The following is a 27,314-nucleotide window of genomic DNA, read 5'->3' on the forward strand; positions in this document are numbered from 1 at the left end:
CCCAGTTTGGTTCAGTTTATATGTCTGTTCTGCCAGCGAATAAAGCTGAGTTTTGAGTTCATTCCCTCGTGCCTGTGAGTCCTGCATTTTGGGTCCTACTCCTGCCTGCCGCACAGCGATTCATGACAGTACGACGTCACCAGATATGGACCCAGCAGCACTCAACCCACCAGAAGAACTGCGTCTGGACATTATCTACTCCGTGGAAAAACTCCTGCATCTGTGGCTCGAACATGAGGGAAAGGAATTTCGCCGCGCCGTGGAAACCAAACTACAGCGTTTAATCTCTGGTCTTCCCTGGCTACTCAGTGCGCTCCACCCACTCGAACAGGACTTAATCCGCAACGAGCTCCACCTTCATCCCCCAGCTGCTACTACCCACCTGCCTGAAGGGCCGGATGCGGAGCCGCTCGGCCCGTCAGAGCCATCATCAAAAAAGAAACGGCATTCACGCCGCCGACGCGCCACCCCACAGCCGGACATTCGGCCTTCTAATTCACCTTCTGTGCTGCCAGAAGCTCCGTCGGCTCCCTCGCTGCTACTTCCAGCTCCGTTAGCTCCCTCGCCGCCACCCGCAGCTCAGTTAGCTCCCTCGCCGCCACCCGCAGCTCAGTTAGCTCCCTCGCCGCCACCCGCAGCTCAGTCTCCTGTGTCCCCGCTAGCTCAGCCATTAACTCCACCACACGCTCCATTTTCACCTCTACCATCGCTTCAGTCATCAGTTCGGTCTGCCACTCAGTCGCCCTTAGCTCCATCATCCACACTACCACCTGTTTCTCTTCCACCACAACCGTCACTACACCCAGCCACTCAGGCTGCTACTCAGTCAGTCATTCAACCCATAGCCCTGCCGTTACCATACCCTGTAGCTGAGCCACTAGCCGTCCGACCCACAGCCACTTCAGCCACTCCTTCACCCGTTACACCTCCACTACAACCATCACTGCAGTCTCCAGTGTCCCCAGTGCAGTCTCCAGTGTCCCCAGTGCAGTCTCCAGTGTCCCCAGTGCAGTCTCCAGTGTCCCCAGTGCAGTCTCCTGCAGCCCTGCTGTCCCCAGTGCAGCCTCCTTTAGCACAGTCACCCACTCAACCACCAGCACCACAACCGTCACTACCTCTAGTTCATTCCCCTGTGAAGTCATTAACTCCACCACCTACTCCACTCTCACCACCACCGTTACTACAGACATCAGTTCAGTCCCCTGTGCAGTCATTTACTTCTCCACCGTTAGCAGCTCAGGTCCCCGTGTGTCCAGCAGCTCAGGTCCCCGTGTGTCCAGCAGCTCAGGTCCCCGTGTGTCCAGCAGCTCAGGTCCCCGTGTGTCCAGCAGCTCAGGTCCCCGTGTGTCCAGCAGCTCAGGTCCCCGTGTGTCCAGCAGCTCAGCTCGCACCTGAACCTTTGGCCCAGTTCCCCGTAGCAGTGCGGTTTTTTAGCCAGCTTAACATTGAGCCCGGGGTCCCTATCCTCTCTGGCTCTACATCAGCTCCTGCTGGAAGCTCGGATGAGCTCATCCAGGACTCCGTGGCTCCCACGCCGCCATCTGCCTCATCCGCTGGGGGTTCCAGTGAGCCCGGCCAGCACCTCCTCGTCCCCGTTGGAGGGTCCGAGAGGCCCGTTCAGCCTCCTGTCTCCGCTGGAGGGTCCGAGGGGCCCGTTCAGCCTCCTGTCTCCGCTGGAGGGTCCGAGGGGCCCGTTCAGCCTCCTGTCTCCGCTGGAGGGTCCGAGGGGCCCGTTCAACCTCACGTCTCCGCTGGAGGGCCCGAGGAGCCTGTCCAGCCGCCATCTGCGACCGCTTCGTCATCGCCTGGGCCAGCCTCAGCCTCTGCTTCTGCTACGCCTGGTCCGGCCTCAGCCTCTGCAGCTCCGCCTGGTCCGGCCTCAGCCTCTGCAGCTCCGCCTGGTCCGGCCTCAGAGTCTTCGTCCTCGTCTGGCCCGGCCTCAGAGTCTTCGTCCTCGTCTGGCCCGGCCTCCTCAGAGTCTTCGTCCTCGTCTGGCCCGGCCTCCTCAGAGTCTTCGTCCTCGTCTGGCCCGGCCTCCTCAGAGTCTTCGTCCTCGTCTGGCCCGGCCTCCTCAGAGTCTTCGTCCTCGTCTGGCCCGGCCTCCTCAGAGTCTTCGTCCTCGTCTGGCCCGGCCTCCTCAGAGTCTTCGTCCTCGTCTGGCCCGGCCTCCTCAGAGTCTTCGTCCTCGTCTGGCCCGGCCTCCTCAGAGTCTTCGTCTGCTGCGGCCTCCTCAGAGTCTTCGTCTGCTGCGGCCTCCTCAGAGTCTTCGTCTGCTGCGGCCTCCTCAGAGTCTTCGTCTGCTGCGGCCTCCTCAGCCTGTGCTTCGCCTGGTCCCGCCTTGACTGGTCCCGTGCCCACCGGGCCTCGGCCAGTACGCCTGACACTGGAGAGCCGCCGCCGCCTGAGTGGCCGCCGTCGCCTTCCGCACGGTCGGCCCCCGGACCAGCGCTGTCATCGTCGCCGCCGCCTCCCGCGCGGTCGGCCTCCTGAACTGCTCCGTCGTCTCCTTCGTCGCCGCCGTTGCCTTGCGCACGGCCGGCCTCCTGAACTGCTCTGTGTTTGAGTTATTTTCTTAGGCTCCGGTGTTTGCTGTGCTCTTTGTTTTCTGTTCCGTGCCCTCCGTCCTGGGCCCCCGCCTCCCACCCTGGGTTGTTTTCTGTTCGGTTTTGTTTTTCTGTGTTTGGGCTGTCTGGAGCCAGCCCTTGAGGGGGGGGTACTGTCACGGTCCTGGGTCTCCTGACCCAGCGTTTTTAGTTCTTTGTGATTTTCGTATTATTGTACTTGTGTGTGATTTATTCTATGGCTTCTAGTTTTGATCCCTTGCCCTTCATGTCTCCCTGTGTGCCCCTCTGTGTATCTGTGAGCCCTCGTCTCTCCTTATGTTTTATTCCATGCTTCCCCTGCCCATCATGTCTAAGTTCTCCCCGTGCTCTCTCTTCCCCCTGTGTGCCCTCTATGTATTTATGAGCCCTCGTCCCCTTTCGTGTTTATTCCGTGTCTCCCCTGCCTGTTATGTTGGTGTTCTACTCGTGCTCTCTCTCCTCCTGTCTGAACCTCTGTGCTCCCTGTTTCACCTCTCCCGTCAGTGTTCAGTTCACCCCGCCCTGTCTCGTTATGGTTATCAGTGTCACCTGTGTTCCCACTCCCCTCGTTAACCCTCTGTGTATTTCTGTCTGCGTCTCCCTCTGTTCAGCGTGACGTCGTCCCTCTTGCTGTGTGGATCTCCCTGTGTGTCTCTCTGTGAGTTCTTAGTTTATGGTTTCCCAGTTTGGTTCAGTTTATATGTCTGTTCTGCCAGCGAATAAAGCTGAGTTTTGAGTTCATTCCCTCGTGCCTGTGAGTCCTGCATTTTGGGTCCTACTCCTGCCTGCCGCACAGCGATTCATGACAGTTACAATGTTTCTTTTTGTGTCATCAATACGAGAGCTGGAAGAGAGGCAACCAATCTGAAGGTGAAACCTGGGAAAAGAGGAATGAAGGCAAATAGGAACGGGGAAAAGCAAAAGAAAAGATGTGGAAAAAACACAAGCACCCAGAGAAATGGCTCCACGGACAAAATATACTTTTAAATGACCATGTGGTAATATACACGGTAAAATGAAGTAGGATGGAACAGGATAATTACTGAAAAAACAAAACAAGACAAAAAACAGTCAATTTCATAATTTCACAACATTTTAAGTGGAGATATTGTCTGAATTACAGGAGCGGGACCACTCCTCCTTCACGCCCCTTCCAACCTCAGACTATGTATGCCTCCTTCTCCAATACCTGCTGTTGTCATTTTCATGCCCCCCCCCTTTCCCCTCTCTTCTCCTCTTCTCTCCTCCTACCTTCCTTCATTCACCTCTCGTTAGTACATGGGGTTCTGCCCGGCCCGGGAGCCTTCGCCAGTCCCCTTCGAGGCCTTCCCCAAACCGCAGCACCAGTTCATACTCCCTCATGCCTCCGCTCATCGTTCAGAGGATGTGATTCCAGCTACTGAAAGTGAATTTTAAATGTAAGATGTCATCATGAAACTTTCCCAGTTAACTCCTCACACTAAGACAGTTATTTCCTGTGTATTAGGAGGTTTTCATTAATATCCAAGAACATAATAATAATTCCAGGTTTTAAATCCTTGTTTGGTTTTGGTGACATTGTGATTTCACAGAGGAACCTTTTTTTTTTACACTCAATACTCTGAACTGGCACAAAGAGTCCATCCATATAATGCTCTATGAATCAGGTGTTGACAGAAGTCCCACTATAATGACATTCATAAACTTTTGTTTCGTAAAACTGAAAATGTTCCTGCATGTAAGTGTTGAGACATTCAGTTGTGGTCGTTTCATGGTCTCATGGTCATTTTGGACTCTTAACGCTTCTTTTATAGAAAAAAAGAACCTGCCCACAGGGAGGAACAAAATGTTTTATGATTGAGATATTTGGTCACAATGACAACCTGTATGTTTGGAGGAGTGAAGGTGAGACTTTAAACCTGAAAACACTGTCGAGCATGGTGGTGGTAGCATCACACTCTGGGGTTGTTTTGATGCCAGCTGGAATAGTGATGATGGAGGACCCTACCTCCCAGTTCTTGAACTTCACATGAAATCAAAAGCTCGATGGTTAAAACAACACAACAGGACAATAATCCCAAACACATGTAAAAGCTGAGTTTGGCTAACGTTAAGTTTCTTGGACAGCCTTCCCAAAGCACCGATCGCAAACCACTCAACATTTCTAACTATGCTTAAAAGCCAGTTCTGCCAAGAAGAGTGGTCAAATATCCAACCAGAAGTATTCCACAAGCTTGTTGGTGTTACCAGCATCATCTATTCAAAGTACAGTTTGCTTGTGTCTGTTTGGGCCTGTTTGGATATTTACTTTGTGTGTGGAAGAGAGAAAATCCAAAATAAATTCAGTGTTTGAAAAAAAAGCTTCTTTACAGATCACATACTGTACACATACATGTGCTTGTACAATGTTATTTATACACGGACACACAAAAGCACACTTAGTCACCATTACAAAGCCCCCCCCCCACACACACACACTCCTATCTGCTGCTGTAAACAACTCCTCAACCTTTTTCCAGTCTCAAATCCTCTGTGTGATTTACCTGCCCACATGAACAGCTTGCATGGAAGCATCATGAGGTCAGACACGCACAATTGCACACTTACTGTCTTTCTTTTCTCTCGCTCTCCACTGATGTCAGCGACGTGCAGCAGAGAAAGAACGAGCGGCTGAGTGAAACGGACAGAGTGGACTTCTCCCTCCCACACACCTAGCTTTCTATAACAGTCTCCTCTGCTGTATCACTGCAAGCCTTTGTGGACCTCTTGTTCCCAGTGTGAATCATTAACTGGCTCTACAAGCCCAGACAGGCGAGTGAGAGGAGAAGAGAGCATTTCTCAAACACTCGGCTTAAAAGCAGAGAACTTCTTTTGTTTTTTTTGCTGCACTTTTCGCTCTCACTTTCCAACAAGTCATGCAAACACAATGAAATGCGCAGGGTGTTTTGGTGAAGTGGGGTAGTCATCGTGCTCGATCATGAGACACATTTACATTTACGTGGCCTTTTGTCGTGCTGCTTCCTTTGCTTTGTCTCTTATGAACGTTGAGCCAAAAGAGAAATCTAATGCTGGGCAATTGAGAAGATGGAAATCAATGAGAGATACCACAGGTGAGTGTGTGTTCTCATGTATATTTGTGTGTGTGTGTGTGGAGCATTGGAGCATTAGGGATTATCCTTTTACTGCTACTCTGCTTTAAAGCATCAGGCTCTGATTTCATTAAGCTTCTCCAGCCAGAGTCTGATCGTACTGAGGAAAAGGCTGAATGGGTTTGTGATCTTCCTCGCTGCTCTCTGCACGACAGTGGAAACCTGACTTACTAATGGCGCGGTCTGAGTCAAAGGACTGACAGCAGGGGTAACCACAAGGTGATTAGCACACACACCAATTCAGGCATTATTCTCATTAAAAATGCTTATGATATACGGTAGTTTGAATAAATCCCTGAAATGGAAAACATTTAATGGGACATCCATGCAAGTAAATGACAGCTCCAACGGTCAGTGTGCTGAGCTGCATGTTGGGAGTCATGGTCAAAACCATAAATTATGCATTTGCTGTATGTTACAGTGAGACACTTATTCAGAGAGTGGAAATCCTTTCATTATCTGATTATTATGGATCCCTTGTTCTTTGCAGCATGTGATGTTTGACTGTTCTTCTATCCACTGGTGGCCTCTTCCGTGCAAGAATTGGTAACTTGGCTGTTTGGACTTTTAAATCATCAGTTTTTTAAAAATCATCCTGCTGGTAGTACTGTATGTGCAACGAGCCACACACTGAATTTAAACATATGTGCATGTGGGTGACCATCTCTCCATATTTTTTGGTTTATCGTTTGACCTGGATCCTTCACCTCCTAAACTAATGATCCAAAGGCTCTGCTGTTTGACTCGGGCATGGCTCATAGTGTCATCAACTCACTTATTTTGTCTTTTAACAATCAATGCAAATCTATTTTAGATACAGTGGCACCTCTGAAACAAAGTGTTGTCCATTCTTCAAATTTCTGTCCTTGAATAAATGAAACTAATCAAACTTTTAGGCGATATTGTTGCAAGTTAGAATGTTTATGGAAGGCTTCCAAGCTTGAGGTTCATCAGGTTCATCTCAAGGAATCAATTTTCTCACTTAGCGACATGATAAAAAATGCCAGAACTGAATATTTAGCAAATCTTATAGCTTCAAAAAAGAACAATCCTAAAATGTTGTTTGATAAGAATATTGTCTGATATTCCTCGTGTACCAGTTTCTACTAAATCTGATTGTAATGAATTTTTGAACTATTTTGTAAATAAGGTCGCTGCCATCAGGTCTAATATTTCCCCATCATCCTCTCATCACGCTGACACTTTGCTTACTTCTGATACCTGGACCTCTTTTGCTCCTGTTACCTTACCATCAGTGCTCTGCTCGGGCATATGAAACTGACTTCAAGCCACCTTCATGTACTTTCTCCTTCAATTTTTGTGACGGAGTGACCCGTCTCAAGGCAGAGTCCGCTGAGTATGGCACCGCCACCATTAGATCGCCACCATTAGTTCGATTTGGCACCAGGGGCGGTGTATCTTCCTGTCGACCGAGTAGAGGAATAAAAGGGGTGAGGAGCAAGTTGTGAGCCGCATCGGGGGTGGCTAGATTTTGGTTCCCACTTACTTGTTAAGGGCGTCGGTCGGGGAGACGTGCGGGGGATCGCCAATCGTGCAGGGTGACGCAAGCCGATGGTATGGGGGTGTGGGGTTTAAATAATGAGTTCACGTGTGTCTGGACCGTCATGAGAATGGCCTCATTACGTGGGCCGTTAATGTGTATATGAAGTCGGGTAGACTTCCGGGAAATAGTTGAGAGCCTGTATCAATGTATATGTTTTGTGAGTGTATAATGAAAAAGAAATTCTGGGGGAGGGAGACGGGGATTAAAGTTAGAATAAAGAATTGGTGGTGACGCCAAGGGGGAGGGGTTACGGGATATAAGAGACGGCGAGCCGGATATGAAGGGGAGTGTGTTGTAACATACAGGCTGTGTAGCGCGGATCTCAGTTTTATGTCTTTGTAACCATCTTTTTATGCACTGGGGAGGCCGTTTCAAATAAAGTAGCCACACTAATACCTTACCGACTACGCCTGTGTTTGTCCGGGAGAGGTCTGGAAGGGGACCCCGTGACAATTTTCATTAGTGTGTTTGACTCTATTGGTATTGTGGAAATAATTAATACTTCTCTTTAAACTCCCTCTCTCCTGCATTGGCAGAAAACTGAAACCACTATTTCTGAATTCCTTCACAGGGAAGCCAAAATAAGTGAAGAACTCACTACAATGCAGGACTGTCAGAGGCCAATGGTCAATCAATGGTCAATGGTAACTTTATTGTCCCTGATGGGAAATTGATTCGCAGTATGTCAAAACAAACAACAAACATACAACCAACACATCACGTACACTCATTAAAAAAAATTCTATAATATAATATAAGCCTGATAAAACAACCTAGATATTCCATCGAAAAAAGTGCAATGTGCGATGGCAACAACACTTACAATTTAGTGTTGTTAATTAAGATAATAGCACTAGGTACAAACGACAATTTGTGTCGCTTTGTCTTCACTGCAGTCATTTTATAACGACGACCTGATGGAAGCAGTTGAAAATCGTTAGAGAGAGGATGATCTGAGCACAACAGGACAGAAGTTGCCTTCCTCAGCACCTGCCTGTTATAAAAGTCCACAAGCTGGACCTGAGACCTCCCTGAAATCTTGCCCGCCACTTTAACCAGATTGTTAAGTCTGGTCTTATTATCCATGGACATACTACCGTACCAAGCAATGATACAGAAAGTTAAAACAGATTCAATAAAACTTTTATAAAAGAGAGTCATCATTTCAGATGAAACATTAAAACCTCTCAACCTCCTTAAAAAGTACAGTCTTTGTTGGGCCTTTTTCACTGTAGCAGCAAGATGTGACTCAAAGGACAGAGAGGCACACTTATCTTTACTGGTAAATTATACTGGGTTTTTACAAAAGCTGGGAAAACGGAGTAACTACTGCTCTGCTGAGTGGTCTTTCAATCTGAGCTGGTTGAGCCACAGGAAAGTGAAATAAACCAGAATTATCCTTCACGCTTAGTTAACGTTGTATAGAAATTTCACCAGTGGCAAAAAGAATTTATCATTATTTGCCATATTTCAGATATAAACATGAATGTCTGGCAGTGGCAGAGTTTATGAAACTGTAATAGATTGAATGATTTTCTGCCCTTAATATAAAGAAGGACTCATACTGGAACCACTTGTTAACTAAATTTATTGATAAAATTATTGTTTCTCTATTTGGACGGACTTCAAAGGCTGTGTGAAGTTTTTAAACTTTTCAAAAATTTATTAACATCAATGCAAATTAGAAATTATATTAAATTCAGTTATCACAATAAAAAAAGAACGTATTTCTATATTTTACATTTGTGCACACAGTTTGGTATACAGCGCTGTCACAAACCTTTTCCCTCCTTGCTGATTTCTTTTTTCAGTATTTTTTTTTAGTCGTATTTTGAATTTTTATTTTCTTTTTTGCATATTTGTCACGCTGTTTCAGATCAAAACTAACTCGTGTAAATATGAAATGGAGTTGTTGAAATATAATTTTATTTATTAGGATCTACCTCAGCTCAGTGTTCATGGTTCAACAATAAGGACAACAGTGGGCTAAAATGGCATCCATGTGAGAGTCCCAAGGCAAAAACCACTGCTGACCAAAAAGTGCACAAAGACTCATCTGACATGTGCAAAACAAACAAAAAAAACCAAAACCCAAAACATCTTAATGATCCCCAAGACTTTTGGGAAAATATTCTGTGGACTAAGAAGACCAAAGATGAAGGAGGGAGGCTGGTTTCATGTTTTCATCTGGCATAAAACTAATGCAGAACACCACACCAACAGTCAGACACGGCGGTGGTAGGGTGATGGTTTGGGGCTTCTTTCCGGTTCAGAACCCGGGTGGCCATGAAATTTGCTCTCTCAACTGCACTCAAGATATGAAGCAGAACAATGACCGTAACTCACCAGCAAGTCCACCTCTGAATGTCTTTAAAAACCAAAATCTGTCATGTTGAGGCTGTGTGCAGGCAGGAACGCTGGACCCAGAGTGCAGACTCCAGAGACAAAAACAGCTTTAATGCTGAACTCAAAGTAACAAACTCAAAATACAATGAATAAACTCAGGCAGCAGAACACACAGCATGAATGAGGGTAGATCGCAACACAGACAGATGAAAACACAGGGCTTAAGTACACAAAGGGAGCAATCAGTGAATGCGAGACAGGAGGGAAACACAGTAGGGACAAATCAGGCCTAACGAGACAGGGGAAGCAAAACAGGAAACATAACACAGAGACGCTGACTTGACGAGGGGAGACAGCAACTATGGATCACAGACAGAAAACCAGAAGACTAAAACTGTAACAAAACCCACACAAAGAACCTCCACTTAGAATAATCCAATAACCTATAAAACAAAGAAAGCTAGAATCTAAAGAAATAAACTAAATCAAAGAACCAAAAACACAAAACACTGGGTCGACGCCCCAGGCACCCTAACAAGATGATGGTTTTGGAGTGGTCCACTAAATGCCTAGACTGATTGAAATTCTTTGGTGTGATGTTAAACAGGCCGTTTGTGCTCTTAAAGCAATTCTGCAAAGACGATTTGGCCAAAATTCCTCCACAGCAACGTGAAAAGCTTGTTGCCTGTTATCACAAAACACTGATTTGAGCTTATCAGTTTTAAACAGACTGATTCACATAAAGCATTTTTGTACTCAGTCACTCAAAGTGCTTTATTCAACATGCCTCATTCACAGGTTGATGTTTTCTATCTGACATTCGCCGTCCAATGAAAAGATCAGAAAGCAATGTAAGGTTCAGTATCTTTGTCCAAGGATGTGTTACCATGCAGACTGGAGCAGCCAGGAATCAAACCACCAACCTGTCAGTGAGCAGATGACCTGCTCCACCTATTGTTATTTTGATTACTGACGATTCTTTTGTTGTCACGCAGGTCGGGACTGTTTGGATCACCTTTTTGCCTTCATAATGAAATAAAACATTTTCTTTACCTGGGTTATCAATATCTAACATTGAAGGGGATGATCTGAAACATGTAAGACAAATATGCAAAAAATAGGAACTCAGGGACACAGCACTGTATATGCTGATAAGTATGTAGGAGATCAGGTCTTTTTACTTTTGTTCTTTCGCTGTATTTTTGGTTTAGTTTGTTATTTTTGCCTCATTTTAGACATTTATTGAATGTAGACAGCTTATCATGATGAGTGACAAATGTTGGGGCAGAAGCTTCTGAGTGGGAGGAGGGCAGGATTATATATAGTATAGACATAAATATGTATATATGTATATAATTCCCTCTTCAAAGTGAAAAGTTGTGAATCACACGCTGAAAGGAACTCCGCTGGCATTTGAACATGACGTTCAGCCAGCTTGTTTATTTCTTCATATAATATCCACAGAGAAAAATAAAAAGTCCACTGATTAAACTAGAGCAACATGATGCATTATTCTGCATTTGCATCTTTTGATTGTCTATGCGAACAATCAGAAACTGCAGATGTAAACCAGAAGGTTACAAATGAGCCAATTACTGCATCCTATAAAATTGAAGATATTGTTTACTTTGGTAAACAAAGATATTGTTATATTGAAGATATTGTTTACTTTGGAAAAGGAACAAGACCTCGTTTGTTTTGTAAATAAGGATAAAAGGAATAGAAATTATAGACATTTGTTGAAAAAATACCAGGACATCATTAAAAGTTGTTAAAATTCTCTTTTTCCTCTTCTTCTTTTCTTGCTTTCTGACTCTCGTTGTGAACAGTAGGTTCTCTGCTGAACCATCGAGTTTGCCCGTGGCTCCTTCTTTGGAGTCTTGTGGCAGAACAGCTGCCTCCCTAGAATAGCTCTGCCCATCCATATGTTGATGCACTGTGCAGCATTTTTGTACCATTCAACAGTGAACAATAATCATAGGTTAATTATAATTAAATATGCCCTTGCTTGATGTGTGCACAGTGTAATTTGAGTAAATGAGAACAAAAGCAGTGAGTAAAAGGAAACCTGGAAAGACTGATTAAAGGAGCGTGAGCGACCTCGTGTACATTTGAGGGGACTGTTTTATCACTCGAGCTCTTCTTCTCACACATGCATGCACAGCTGTTTTCCTCATAAACTCTGCAGGCATTGAACATTGTTTCCTTGATGAGTTCCAGTGCCAGAGTTTGAAAGAGCAAACTTCAAACAGGCAAAATTACACGTATTGTTCCCACGCTCAAAAGCTGCTGTCATGCATGCAAAAAGAGGACGATCCCATTCTTACTCCCAGGGTGTCAAATGGTGACAGGTGTTGTGCATCAGGTTATGCAAATAGTAAGATAGGTCTACACATCTGAACTCTTGGTCAGGACCCTGATCTATGATGCTGGAGTCAACTTAGGACAAAGAACGAACACTTCACAAAAGCACTCAAAGAAAGCCAAAAGAAAGGCAAAACTCGGATCAATCGTTTCCACTCTCCTGTTTCCTGTCAAGGCTTTCTGTTTGGACCATTAATCGCAATCAATTTTAAAACAGGACTATATGTAAGGTATGATACATTATTGATGGCTGGGCCTCAAAACAAACATTTCACTCAAGCAGAAACCCACTGAGCTGAATGAGTTTTTGAATTATATTGATTGTTGTCCCAATTGGTGTTGAAGCTGCAGTTGATCGTACTGTTTGGTTGAAAGAGTCACAAAGAAAGGTGAGAGACGACTGAGAGGAAGACGTCTTTATTTTTCACCACCTTTGACTTGTGTTGTTATTCTGTTTGCGGCTGACGTGTCTGCCTCTGCCTGTTCCACTCTGCTCTTCTTAGATTAACTAGTGTTTCAGTTTCGGCTCAGAGCTAGAGTCATGAATGTATTGATGAGGACACGTGTGCATGTCCTTTTACTGGTGAACACACGCAAACACACTCTGAAGTCTCAAGGCCTCAGAAACTCACAAAGCGATCTGGTTTCATCAGGAATTTAGTGACTGCTGACTGAAGCGTCCCACAAATCTCAAATCCACAAACACAAGGTGTGCTCGGAAATATTGTGAGGCCTGATTCAAAGGTAGTTGTCCCCCTTAACGTCGTCATCTTGTGCACCTCTGGATCACCTTTACCTCTGTAAGCCTTTTTCACCACTTTCATGTGAACGTCTGCTGTTAAACCACCAACCTTACAGAGATCAATCTTGATGTCCTCACGGCTCAGGAAAGCGTAGAAGTAATGGGATGTGACCAAGAGCGAGGTCCTTGATTCCTTCAACATTCCCCACAGTCAGACTGTCAGTGCTTAAAGGAGGCAGACTTCCATCATGTATGTGTTTTGCATTTTTGATGGGCTCGGCTTAGCACCTTTGCACAAAGCTTAGCTTTAAAACTGTAAATCTTTACGTAAATTTCAGTTTAATTTATAACTTTAGAAACTTGTTTCTTACTGGGTTTTGCTGATACTGGTGCGTAATAAGCAGCAGGTTAATAAGCAGCACTGTCCCAGGTATAATGTGGAACCTGAACAGTCGATAACATTATGGGAAGCACTCTCTCGTACTGGGAGAGTGGATCTCGTCAAAGAGAGAGGCCATTAAGATTACATTTCCTGTTGATCTTATCAAAGGATAAAAACAGAGGAACTATATTTTCACAACTCAGGGCACGTTATACCACAAAGCAAAGTGAAATAATAATGGCGACAAAACACACTGACTGCTTGTTAACCTTTATATTCCAATTCAATTCAGTTTTATTTATACAGCTCCAAATCACAACAACAGTCGCTTCAACGTGACGATAATTAAGGCATCTAAATTATTTTAGTTTTAGTCGATCATATGTACCAAATATCATTGTCGTAGCAGACGAAACCTAAAACTGACTAAATATAAAGTGTAAAAGACTGTTATGTTTTTACCAGTGACAGTTGCTCCACATAGCAAAGTTTCTTATTTTTCTATACAGCGCATCGTTTTTTATCCTCATGCATTAGTTTTTATTTAGATATCGTCTTTTTTTTAGGATGGAAGGAAAACAGTGAAAATGGCTGTTGTTGTTGTATAATTATAATGTGTTTTGAATAAAAGCTGCATTATAATATACAGAACTAGAGTGAAAGTCAATGTCGACAGGTCACGTGTTGGAGATCTTGTCAGAATTGGTGGAATTAGTGAAGACAGAAAAGTACCAGCCAGATGTTAATCTATCATGTAATGCCATCTGGAAAGTGTCTGATTAGCAATGGCTTAATTTCTCAGCATGACAGTGATCCCAGACACACTGCCACTGCAGTAAATGTACACCTGAATGGTCCCAGCATCGAAAAACACCGAATGTCCTTTAAGCAGCCTGGAGAACTGTTTTAGAAGACTCTTAAATAAATGACAAGTACTCTTACTTAAGGGGAAGATGGTCATGCCAGACATTGACTTTCAAGCTTGTTAGAAGCGTACAAACTGTGCTTTTGCCTTACAAACTGTTTTCCGATGTACTGTTTATTGTTACTTTTATCCTTAGAGAAAGCCGAACTGAATTTCATTTTACTTTGTATAATGACAATAAAGGCCACTGATTCAAACAGGAGTGGGACAGCCTTGAAGATCTTCACAAAGTATATTTGCACAAAAGGCTCAAAAACACCTCAAAAGCTAAAGTCGAATCGTAGGATAATGACAGTAGCGCTAACTGAGACTCATCACTTTCATGATGATGCTGATGGTCTGTCTGGTGACTCACTCGCTTTATGTTTGTTGTGTCCACAGATGATGTAGGCGTTTAACACTATCAAATCAAAATGCTCAAGAAGTGTTAGAAACAGGCTTTTCAGTCACGGCAAAATACTGAATTTTGTGCATCCCATTAGAGCAAACGGGACAGAGAAGGCAGCAGCAGAGTACCAAACTGATAAGGCTGTAATAATAACACACACGCTGTTGTCACAGTGAGCCAGACTGCAGGCCAGCTACACTTAATGCATTTCCATCCAAATGAGTGAGACCTACAGTAAGAAGCTGGGGCCTGTGATAAGTCGCACATTAACCCAACATGAGCGTATGCTGTACTGTTGGACGCTGTGCTGTGATGGAGGTGTTCAATAACCCAAACTCGTCTGAGTCCTCACCTTCTACCAGCACCTTCTCGGCACTCTGTCTTCTCTTTTTCTCCTCTCTGTCACGGAGACTGATTTCACTTGTCTGTATTTCCTCACCTTTCCAAACCCAGGTGCAGTTAGTTTAAAATATGACTTCTCAAGCTGTGTTATAAAATGCTGACATGTTTAGAGGGGACACTCTGATTAACAATGAGGGCAGCTAATGCTCACACACCATGCTGCCCAGAATAAACAGAGAAAAGTGCAAACACATGACTGGAAAGACAGCGGCACGCACTGCAGCCAAAGGCAAACATGGCCAAACATGACAGAAGAATGTTTATGTAACATTTCACACCATATGTCTGCTTATTAGATTAGAGATAAGCTTGCAGTGTCATGGACTTGCAACCTGTCCAGATGTGATAGGATCTAACCCCTCCACCACCACAGTTGGATAAGCAGTTAAGAAATGCATGGTTGGTGATATGATTTTAATGATAATCAAAAGCTGAAAAGTTATGGTTGAACATGTACTTTTCACCTTACTATTAACTTTAAAAGCTGCATAATAAATTAAGGTGTTAGTTACTATTCTGAGTCTGTGATAACATTGAGTCTGCAAGCTCTCACGACAGGCCTGATCCATGCTTCTCCAAAATTTTGTCTGAACCATTAAAGCACAAATGCACACAATAAATCAAGTACAATAAAATAATAACCCTATTATAATCAGAATTTATCAGAGTGCAATGATTTGTCTTCCTTCTCTCACCCCAACCAATCACAGCAGATGGTCCCGCCCCTCCCTAGCCTGGTTGTGTCGGAGGTTTCTTCCTGTTAAAAGGGAGTTTTTCCTTCCCACTGTTGTCAAAGTGCTGCTCATAGGGGGTCATATGATTGTTGGGTTTCTCTCTTTTTTGTTTGTGTTACGGCCCTAGCCTCTCTCTCTCTCCTGAGGGTGCCTGTGTGGGCGTGTCCCACTACCTGCCCTGCCTGAGATGCCACCTTTCCCTCCTGTACAGCTGACTCCCATCAGCAATTAAGGGTATTTAAGCCCAGAGCAGGGGGAGCTCTGGGCCAGAGTGCCATTTTGTGTGGGTCCAGCTAGTGAGCTGAGTGTCTTGTGGTGTTTCCAGCTAGTGAGCTGAGTGTCTTGTGGTGTTTCCAGCTAGTGAGCTGAGTGTCTTGTGGTGTTTCCAGCTAGTGAGCTGAGTGTCTTGTGGTGTTTCCAGCTAGTGAGCTGAGTGTCTTGTGGTGTTTCCAGCTAGTGAGCTGAGTGTCTTGTGGTGTTTCCAGCTAGTGAGCTGAGTGTCTTGTGGTGTTTCCAGCTAGTGAGCTGAGTGTCTTGTGGTGTTTCCAGCTAGTGAGCTGAGTGTCTTGTGGTGTTTCCAGCTAGTGAGCTGAGTGTCTTGTGGTGTTTCCAGCTAGTGAGCTGAGTGTCTTGTGGTGTTTCCAGCTAGTGAGCTGAGTGTCTTGTGGTGTTTCCAGCCAGTGAGCTGAGTGTCTTGTGGTGTTTCCAGCTAGTGAGCTGAGTGTCTTGTGGTGTTTCCAGCCAGTGAGCTGAGTGTCTTGTGGTGTTTCCAGCTAGTGAGCTGAGTGTCTTGTGGTGTTTCCAGCTAGTGAGCTGAGTGTCTTGTGGTGTTTCCAGCTAGTGAGCTGAGTGTCTTGTGGTGTTTCCAGCTAGTGAGCTGAGTGTCTTGTGGTGTTTCCAGCTAGTGAGCTGAGTGTCTTGTGGTGTTTCCAGCTAGTGAGCTGAGTGTCTTGTGGTGTTTCCAGCTAGTGAGCTGAGTGTCTTGTGGTGTTTCCAGCTAGTGAGCTGAGTGTCTTGTGGTGTTTCCAGCTAGTGAGCTGAGTGTCTTGTGGTGTTTCCAGCCAGTGAGCTGAGTGTCTTGTGGTGTTTCCAGCCAGTGAGCTGAGTGTCTTGTGGTGTTTCCAGCCAGTGAGCTGAGTGTCTTGTGGTGTTTCCAGCCAGTGAGCTGAGTGTCTTGTGGTGTTTCCAGCTAGTGAGCTGCGCTTTCCTTTTGACTTTTTGCCTTACTGACCGACGCCTGAGTTTTGTTTGTTTCTTTTATGGTGATAACGGTCACTTTTGTTACTTCCCCCTCCCTGCCTAGACCCCCCCCCCCCCCCCAGGGGAACGTAACAAGTGGGGGCTCGTCCGGGATCGTTGAAAAGGGAGTTTTGAGTTGGAATTGGTTTTTGATTATCTTGCTTTTTTTCACCTTTAGACATCCAACTTCCCAGTTAAGTTAGGTGAGTGTCCAGCTGAGCTTATTAAGTTCTTCCTTCGGGCACTATTTTGTTATTTTGCCTTTTTTATTTTCGGACTAATCCTGGGCGGGGATTAGTTCCCTGTTGGGGGTAGGCAATTCAGGGCCCCGGTCGCTGAAGTTCTGCCTTTCAAGTCGCCTCGAGCCCAGCACGCTCCAGAAGATAGGTAGGTAAACGTTGTTGTGCTTAGGAACTGGGTAAGTTGTGTTTGTTTAGTGTATACTGCAAGAGGTAAGTTGGTCAGTTAAAGTAAGTTGTGTAGTTTTCCATTAATCTGTTAATTTTTGGGTAGTCTGTGTGAGTTGGCAGACAGGTGTGGTAGTGTCCTAATTAGGGTGTTTTCTAACCCTTCTCCGGCCCCCAAAATGGCTGATGAAGCCATCAGTGCACAGGTGTCTAGAAGCTCGTTTGTAAGCAATAACATCCACCTGGTTCCCGTTTTCTGTGAATCCAGTGTTGAGAGCTTCTTCAGTGTGTTTGAAAGCATAGCAACTGCATTACAGTGGCCTGAAGATGTGTGGGGGGTGATGTTGCTGTGTAAATTCACAGGTAAGGCTCAGGAAGCTTGCTCTGGTCTGTCTAGGCAGGACAGCCTAGTTTATGAAAAGATTAAAAGTGCCGTCCTCCAAGCCTATGAACTTGTGCCTGAGGCCTATAGGCAGAACTTTCGAGGTTTGGAGTTGGCACAGGGTCAGTCCTACCTTGACTTTGCTCGGGAGAAGGCAAAGCTTTTTGGTAGGTGGTGCTCTGCAAGCCAGGTTAACAGTTTGGGGTCGTTACGTGAGCTCATGCTTGTGGAGGATTTTAAAAACTCTGTTCCTGAGTCTATTTCTTGTTGTTTAAGTGAGCAAAGGGTTTCCACTCTACAGCAGGCTGCCATACTGGCGGATGGGTTTACCCTAACTCATAAAACAAACGCGGTGGAATGTGACATCCCTTCTCACGGTAACACATCTTGGAGAGCTAGGAGGGAGCCAGCTAACAAGGCTGAAAAAGTTGTGGTTTCAAGACCCAAAACGAAGCTTTGTTTCTTCTGCCAGAAACCTGGACACCTCATTGCTAACTGTTTGAAATTGAAACTCAAACGGAACGCCGACTCAAAGCAAAAAGGGCCGGCTTTGAGAAAAGTTAGTCGTGGTTCTCAAACCGACAAGGTTGCCAGGCCTAGTAAAAGGCTACACTTGGAGCATAATTGCTCAATCGTGTCATGTAGTCAGTGTGAGAGGTCACCTAACCCTGAGCTGCTGCTGGTTGACAATGTCCCAGTTCCTCAAAATGACCTGCAGGTGGACAGATCATGTATAACACCACCACTCAGACCTGCACCCCTGACTAACAAACATGCCTGTACCCGTGACCTGAGCAATCGTCTGAAAACTGTTGCAGTAAGGTCTTCTGACTTCCTGCTGTGTTCTCCACATGTGATGGCTCAAAAAAGCCCTGGCTATCACGAGACATTGTTTTGAGGGTCTGCGGCCACCCTCGGTAAGTATTTTGAACCCATTGAGATGGGGTTGGCAGCTTCCGTGGGCAATGCCTAACCGTTGCTACGCAGTTTCCAGCTAGTGACCGACGCGTCTTGTGGTGTTTCCAGCTAGTGACCGACGCGTCTTGTGGTGTTTCCAGCTAGTGACCGACGCGTCTTGTGGTGTTTCCAGCTAGTGACCGACGCGTCTTGTGGTGTTTCCAGCTAGTGACCGACGCGTCTTGTGGTGTTTCCAGCTAGTGACCGACGCGTCTTGTGGTGTTTCCAGCTAGTGACCGACGCGTCTTGTGGTGTTTCCAGCTAGTGACCGACGCGTCTTGTGGTGTTTCCAGCTAGTGACCGACGCGTCTTGTGGTGTTTCCAGCTAGTGACCGACGCGTCTTGTGGTGTTTCCAGCTAGTGACCGACGCGTCTTGTGGTGTTTCCAGCTAGTGACCGACGCGTCTTGTCCGTCTCTTTTAGTTGAATTACTTCAATAAAACTGTTTTATTTAACTGTTTTGCCTCCCTGACTCCTTTTTCTGACCCGGTCACTTTTGTTACTTCCCCCTCCCCGCCTAGACCCCCCCCCCCAGGGGAACGTAACATTTGCTTTATTGTAGGGTCTACCTTACAATATAAAGCACCTTGAGGTGATTGTTGTTATTTGGCGCTGTATGAATAAAATTGAATTGCAAATAAATCTGTATTTTATTTATAATACAACATAGAAAACACATCACTTATTTAAACAAAGAAAATGTGCCATTTTAAGAAAAACAGGTCATTTTGAACTTTCTTGTCTGATACAACATTCCAGAGGTGTGGACTCGAGTCACATGACTTGGACTCGAGTCAGACTCGAGTCATTAATTTTATGACTTTAGACTTGACTTGAAAAAATGTTCTAAGACTTGTGACTTGACTTGGACTTTTACACCAATGACTTGGGACTTGAATTGGACTTGAACCGGTTTACTTGAAAAGACTTGATATTTCACCCCAAATATAAAATTTAACATGCATATTATATAGAGATTGAAAATGTGACGTCATTCACGGGTAGAACCGCAAAGGATTCTGGGAACTCGTGGCAAGCGGTACTAGCGCACGCAGGCTTTCAATTAAAATCAGTCAAACAGCGATAAAAAGAAACACAAAAATGTCAAGCTGTTGTATTATTAACTGCAATAGCCGGTCGCATGACAGCCACGGGAAGCCGACGGGTAAAGAGATCGGTTGTTATCGGATTACGTCGTGGAAGAGAAATTGTTCTAGCCATGTTTCCGAAGTAACAAAGAGGCGACTGGATTGCAGCCATTCAAAGACCAAATATAACGTCCCAGAACACTCCAGCTCACAGGTTAGTCTGCTCCAAGCATTTACACAAAGGTCAGTCTGCTGTTGTAGTTAATGCGTCATTTTTCTTAACATAATTGGTGATATAGGTTACAAGCAAGTCTGGCGCTGAACAGAAATTGTCGCGCTATGCTCCTTTGTTTATTGTGCATAAATAGTAAATTATCCTGACACAATATTGCGTTTCGCTTCTGTTATTATGGTACATTGACAAAAACACATACTTTTATTCACAGGATAAAACAGTTGTTTTGTATCACTAATTGCCCAGTACGATTACAGCATACAATATTGTTGTCACTGCTACATTTCTGTGATGCTACCAGAAATTATTTCCACTGCTAATTAATTACCGTTGAGCTCAAAGGTTATATTAATAAACGGTTAACGAATGTGTATTTATGAAGACGATTTGTGAGACTGGTAAACTTATGATACGTACGATGGTCTTTCGTTCTACACGGTGCATTTCAAGGTCCTGTACCCATCCGTCGGTAAACTGTACCTGGGCTTGTTGCAGTGACCTGAAGTTACTAAACTTCATGAGTGTATGCACTCACTCCAAGAACCGTATAATTATAAATATGCATATAAATATGCTAAGATGAGATAGCTGACTTCATCTAACTAGCAAATGTTGTCCAGGCTACGTTGGTGATGCAGTTCTTTTTAATGTGTATGATATTTTTGTCATACAACCGCTGGTCCTACAACCGCATCCAAGAATAACATGCAGCTTATCTCAGAACTGTCGGTGAAAATTATTCTTGGAGCTAGGTTTAATTGAGCTGCATTTTAAAGAGGTGCAATTTCACAATTTGTGTATATTTTCTAAGTTCACTATTTTGTATGTGTTGAGAAAAACACAGATTTAAAAATTACATGGTCTAATATTTACATTTAGCATAACTGCAACATTATTTTTTCGTTTGTTTTTTTTAAAGACTCGAAAGGACTTGAAATTCAAAGTTTCAGACTTGTGACTTGACTCGGACTTTTACACCAGTGACTTGAGACTCGACTCTGACTTGCCTGACATTACTTGAGACTTGACTTGAGACTTGAGGATAAAGACTTGAGACTTACTTGAGACTTGCAAAACAATGACTTGGTCCCACCTCTGCAACATTCTAGCTGTTTAACAGTTTGTTGTATTTTTGTCTCATTATTTTCTGCAGGTGAAAGGTCAGGATCAGAGTCAAGCCTCTTCAGTGCAGTATGACGATTAGCATGGTGTTGCTGAGCCATGCAAAAAGACCTGATGTATGTGTTGCTCTAAAACGGGTGTCAAACTCAAATACACAGTGGGCCAAAATTCAAAACTGGATCAAAGTCGCGGGCTAACATTAATATTCATTGAAAAAAAATCTTCCTCCAAATATAACAAGGAATCTTTTCTTATGGACTCAAACAAGTTTTGCTGAAAAACTGAGTATGGAACAAGCAAAGCTTAATACTAAACAATATATATAACTTATATAAACGTATATATAACTTAATATTGCACACATGCAAAATCGAAATTCCAATTAAATAACACATCAGTGGAATTCATTTCTTAAATAAAAATTGTATTTGCAGCCAAAACACCAACAGAGCATTCTGGGAATTGTAGTATTAGCAGTACATGAACTGTATAATACCAGCAGGTGATGTATGTGTTGCTCTAAAACCTGCGTATACCTTCCAGTATTTCCAGATGTACAAACTGCCAGTTCTGTAGGCACCTCCATACCATCAGACATACAGGCTTCTGAGACCTGATAACTAAACAGATGATCTCTCTCCTCTTTAATCCAGAGGACGTGGATCCAGGCTTTCCAAAACTAATTTCAGATTGTGATTTATCTGACCGCAGAACAGTTTCCACTTTGCCTCAGTCCAATTTAAATGAGCTTTGGCCCAGAAGAGACAGTGGCATCTGGATCATTTTCACAAATGGCTTCTTCTTCTTTGCATGACGGAGCTTTAACCTGCATTTGTGGATGGCATGGTGACACAGACCATGACTCCTGAACGTGTCCCTGAGCCCGTGAAGTGATTTCCACAAGAGAATCATGCTTGTTTGTAATGCAGTGCCACATAATACCCAATCACGTTGCTGAACTTCCAGTGAACCTCATTAGTATTAAAATGTTCTTCACCTAACTGTGTTTCTGATAACAAAGTTACATGAGTCATGTGGGTATTCTTACATGCAAAGCCCAAACTAAATGTAACAGGATTGTAACCAAGCAAACAGAAAATATGATCTTCACTGGTGCACGAACCAGTTCTTCAATATACTGAAGATTTTGTTGTTACAAAGGAGAAGAACTGAGTAGAAAAGCAACTATTCTTTGCTAGATTTTTCAACTTGTAAGTGCCTCCTAGTTTGCAAAGAAAAGTATATATTGTAAAAGCTGGAACCTACTACCTCCCTCAAAGCCAACCCCTGTTTCAAAGGTTATCAGCCTGTTAAATCGCTGTTATCAGTTACTGTCGCTGTCGTAATACCAGCAAGCAGCCCTCTCCATATGCTCCCTGGGTATCCTGAGCCTGCTATTTTATGGTGGTGGTACTGTGTTGCTGAACCAAAATTAAGAGCTCACTTCAAGTTTTTTCCACTTTAAAAGGGCAAAATAATCCCCTGTATCTGGAGCCGTCTCTAGTGGCAGTGGCATAAATCATCAGATGACCTTCTCGAGGAAAACTTCTGGCCTTTTTTTTATGTCAGTTAGACATGCCTCTTTTAGGGTTGTGTTCAGGCAGACCCTGTTCACAGAGCAGCAGCAACACCTCCAGTAAGCTAATAGGTAACCAGAGAGAAATGTGATTTAGCAGGTGTTTGCACATATGTCATATCCTGGCTGTGCAGTATGCCCGACTCACAGGCACGACTGAAACTCAAAAATACAGCTTTATTGCTGGTGTGCAGGTGTTTCAAAATGATACTAAACTAAACTGGAATTCTGGAACCTAAACATACAACAAACACACGGGGAGAAACTATTAACGCTGATTCTTTGATCCCCATGATAGAACAGAGAAAACCCGACTCAGAGTGGTCAAAACATTTATAATTCTTTATTCAATCATCTTCCGGGAGAGAGAGCCCTGCACAGCCCAAAGCCTGTTACAGAAACTCTAACATTAGAAGCTCAACATGAGTCTCATATAGCTGTTATTTCTGTACTTTAGATGTCACACACAGTTTCAGTTTCGATACAAACAGCTCCTTATATGTCAGTAGCTTCCTCTTTTTCTGTTTAGCTTCCTGTACAGCTTGCAATAACTTCCCCTTTCTGAGGTCTGTTGCCAGGGCAACCTGTCACCCTTAACCTAGTCTTGTCTCCTCTGAGCTCAGTTTTTAAAGGCCTCTCATATTAAAATTAGAGATGGACCGATCCGATATTACGTATCGGTATCGGTCCGATACTGACCTAAATTACTGGATCGGATATCGGAGAAAAATAAAAAATGTAATCCGATCCATTAAATATCACGAAAGCACCTCACAAAACTTGCAACACGCCGTAACTCACCTCAGAACGTTAGCACGTCGGAGCAGTATGCATCACGTGATAGAGCGGCTGTGGCATGCGGGACCTGTCGGTGGTCTGGATAGCATGTGGAGCTTCGCTAGCAACCCGGCATTTCATCTCCGACAAAGTTATCCCCGAGAGAAGTAAAGCAAGTGTGTAAGTCCATCTCTGAATGTTTGTAAAGCATTCCTGCGTTAAGCTTAACAAGCGACTGCGTCTTCTTGCTGCTACTTCAATCATGAAACTGCTTAACGATCAGCTGATCGGCTTTTCTGTTGCGAGTCCGTCTCTCTGGTTTGTTTTTGGCCCACTTTGCACCAGAAAGAGGAAACCAGCGGCTGAACAACAGCAGCACGTTTAAGCTTGATCAGCTGTTGTTAGAATTTATTTATTAATACTTTCTTCACCAGGATCTTTTTCTACGTAGCTGACGCTGGTAACTGTGCAGGGGCGGATCTAGCAAAGTTTAGCCAGGGGGGCCGATAGGGCATTAACAGGGAAAAGGGGGCACAAAGACATACTTTTCTTTCTTATTCTCATTTAAAATGTCGAGCTTTTAATAAATAATTATCTGACACCCAAAGTTTTAATTTGATGTAAAATGAATAGAAGTCAATTACTGTATATAGTGACTATTAAGTCTAATATATATACCCTAGTAAGCTATAGTACTTTTTCCTTTGGGAAGGTACCATCTGTGCAGTCTGCAATTTTGTTGAAGAAAGATGTTGAATCTATTTAATATTTCTTGAAAAATAATTGATTTCTGTGCATTTTTTTTTCACACTGCATCAAATTAAGGTTGATTACGTCGATTAAGCATCATGAGGTGGAGCGTGAGGGGTGGTTCCCTATTTTTTATTTATTTATTTTTGTTGTTGCTGGGAGTTGGAACCCTATTAGTTAGGTTGCTCAATATTTACGCTAAGTACTCTTTAAAATACCAGAATAGGGAGGATGGTGTAGGTTTAAGTTTATTAGATTGATCAGTATTGCTGAACTATGAAATATTTTTTTTTTGCATATAGGTATAACAGAATAGCTTTAGTGTAGTTGTTGTTTTAAACTTGAGTATGAACTTATACAAAATGCAGCAAGATATTTAAAAAACAGTTTTGTTGATTAAAAAACACTATATCGGATTCATATCGGTATCGGCAGATATCCAAATTTATGATATCGGTATCGGTATCGGACATAAAAAAGTGGTATCGTGCCATCTCTAATTAAAATACATAAAACAATATAATCAGAAAATAAGCATTAAAATATATATATATATTTCTTAACAATACACAGCAGGAATGAGAGAGAACGCGACAGTGGGCTGAGGGAAACAGGCTTAAATACACAATACAATGACGAGGGAACAGGAAACACAGCTGAGACAAATGAACAAAACGAGACAGAGGAAGAAAAACTAAACACACTGAACATGAACCACAAGACTGTCAAAATAAAACAGGAACATAAAGACACAAACTCCCAACATGGCACAGGAACATACAACAGAACAAGAAAAAGAAGGAAAAAAGGGAGCGCAGGAGGTAGACATGATGGGCTGGGGAAACATGGGAATGAACACATGGAAGGGAAACAAGACACAAAGACCCACACAAACTCAAACACACGGAGGGGACACAGAGGACAAAGACACAACGGAAACCTAAATGTATAAGAAACTAACATGGAAGAAACTCAGGACTAACTACATGAGCCTTAAATAATTGGAGATGATTTAATTGGAAACTAAATGTAACAGGATTGTAACCAAGAATTGTATGTTTATCGCAGTTTCAGGAGCGGGGCCACGCCTCCAAACGCACTCCTTCCAGTTCTCATCTATACATGTTCCCGCAGTTCTACAAGCCGTTCATTCGCGTTCACGTGCCCCACTCTCCCTCCCCTTTTCAGTTCTTTAACTTCTTCACTTCTATTTCGTACACGAGGATCTGCCAGGCCCGGGAGCCGCCACCATTCCCCTTCGAGGCCTTCCCCAAACCGCAGCTCAATGCATGACCAAGCCCTTCACCTTTACCACTAAAAACCTAACCAAACCTAAAATGAGAGCGTGGGCCCAGCGAGTTAATAAACATAATAAAAAATGTCACCAAAGCACCAGAGACTGAAAATGCTGCATCAAAAGGACCCAGAACCATGACAGCAGCTGTTTGTCAAAGAAACCTCTTCTTCAGGTTGTTTAACTAGACTCTCTGTTCATGGTGCTTGAGTCACAATGTCAAACAAAATTATTTACATACAATATTTTAAAATGAACACTTTATTTCCTGTAGTTGTTTAAAAAGTTGTCTGCTTTTTGTAGACACAACACTGGTTTGTTCTCTGAGTTAGTTGCCTTTAGGTGTCTAAATGAAAACAATGGAAGACCTTCAGAAAACTGTGAGAACTTTTGCTGATGACCACTAAAGTCTGACTCCCTGACAGAGGGAAGGGGTGGCTCAAGACTTTTGCACAGTTTTATGTTTATTGAGTCTATTCTGTATAGTTCAGCTTGATATGAATTCATTTGACATCCATATTTTTTCTTCCACTTTATTAAATCATGAATGTAAATAGTAGCTGCATAATGACGTCAGAGATATGCAGATTGGTGCATGACAATTATGCCCACGCTGTGTGTGTGTGTGTGTGCATGCGTACATTGAGAAGCTTTCTTGCTTCTTCATACTCCTCAAGTAGCAACTTCATAATACTGATGAACACAGAAAGAATCTAATGTGTGGGAATGTTAAAGGCACGACATGAGTTGTGAAACCAACTAACTCCATCTCTCAAAGAATCAGTATCTATTTAATTAACATAATTAATTAGCCAGGTAATAACCTGGCTAGATTAGGTTCTTCTTCTTCTTGCCAGAGATGCTATCACTGTATTAAGAGCTCTGTTTTGATCCCAGGTTACTGTGTATTGTGTTTCCTGTAACAAGATATAAGAGGGAAGAATACCCACGTAAAAGCTTGAGAGTGTAATGAGAGTCGCTGTGTTTCCAACTATCCAGATACTGTTTCGTTGGTTACCTTTTAGAAAGGAAACTTCAGGGATGAACTCATGGGGGGTGGAAAAACACCGCTGGCGACCTCTGACCAAAGCTCTGATGAAACAGGCTACACCTCAGTAACTTCTCTCAGATAACTCTTGCAAACTTTATGTGGCAATTATTTATTTTGCAGGTTACACCGTCATTAAGGACATAAAAACTAGACTCCCCGAGTGCTTTTACTTGATTTGTTATCATCTCTAAAATCTGGAATGTAGCAGTGGGAATATATGAGCCAAGATTGAGGAACAGGTCAAAAGTAATTTCAAAGCTTTGCCTTTTTTAGCTGAGAAATCGCTCCAGAATGAGATCATTCATCTCTCTGGGCCAAGAACAGCAACATCTCTGCATTTTTACATCTCCTCTTTTGGGTGATGGCAGCTTCTTGCATCTCTGGGCTCTTACAATATGCAGAAGCAAAGCTTTCAGCCAGCAGCTGAGACACAAATTGAGTGTTGAGTGTTTTTCCAGTGGTTGCTTGATAGTTTTGGAGCAGTCTTTTTAAAGATAGCTTCCCTGTGAAAAGAAGGGAAGAAAAGATGAGGGTGGAGGTTTCTGATGGGTTGCTTATTTTAAATCCTCAGGCTCTCACCGTGGCGAGGTCAGTGCTGATTACGCAAAAACTACTACTACCAAAATTCATTCAAAAGTTGGCAGAGTAACAAAGTGCCCTTTCAACTTTGCTTAGTGATTGTAATTGAAATAAGCCCCTCAGAGGGCCCTGCAGTTAACCTGAATATTAACTACTTGACCTACCTTAATATTCCTCCAATGCTGACTTTAATTACTTAAAAGTAAATTAGTGATGTGGGCTGGATCCAGAAGAAGACAGACCAAACTGGAATCTTTAACTGGATGTGATTGAAGTGGGATGAAAAGAAGAAATTTAAAT

The 27,314-nt window shown here is 43.6% G+C and overlaps 1 protein-coding gene across 1 annotated transcript; it reads left to right on the top strand.

Moving 5' to 3' along the window:
* Positions 1–25,383, top strand: LOC146704194 (uncharacterized). The gene is made up of 4 exons (XM_085465103.1): positions 1–1,240; positions 1,313–1,841; positions 17,567–17,739; positions 25,159–25,383. The coding sequence occupies exons 1-4, from the start codon at positions 146–148 to the stop codon at positions 25,381–25,383; spliced, it is 2,022 nt and encodes a 673-aa protein (XP_085321229.1). The 5' UTR covers positions 1–145.
* The last annotated feature ends 1,931 nt before the right edge of the window (positions 25,384–27,314 follow it).

This window comes from Copadichromis virginalis, linkage group LG7 (assembly GCF_057382275.1).
Source record: "Copadichromis virginalis isolate Kocher_CV1m ecotype Utaka linkage group LG7, C_Virginalis_male_GT1.1, whole genome shotgun sequence".
Classification (NCBI taxonomy): Eukaryota; Metazoa; Chordata; class Actinopteri; order Cichliformes; family Cichlidae; genus Copadichromis; species Copadichromis virginalis.

What these genes read in the sequence shown, in the direction of transcription:
- LOC146704194 (XM_085465103.1), top strand. Translation starts at nt 146, where the DNA reads ATGGACCCAGCAGCACTCAACCCACCAGAAGAACTGCGTCTGGACATT. An exon ending in CTCCACCGTTAGCAGCTCAG is followed by an intron (nt 1,241 to 1,312) that starts GTCCCCGTGTGT and finishes CCAGCAGCTCAG; the next exon opens with GTCCCCGTGTGTCCAGCAGC. An exon ending in CTCTGCTTCTGCTACGCCTG is followed by an intron (nt 1,842 to 17,566) that starts GTCCGGCCTCAG and finishes GTAAATTCACAG; the next exon opens with GTAAGGCTCAGGAAGCTTGC.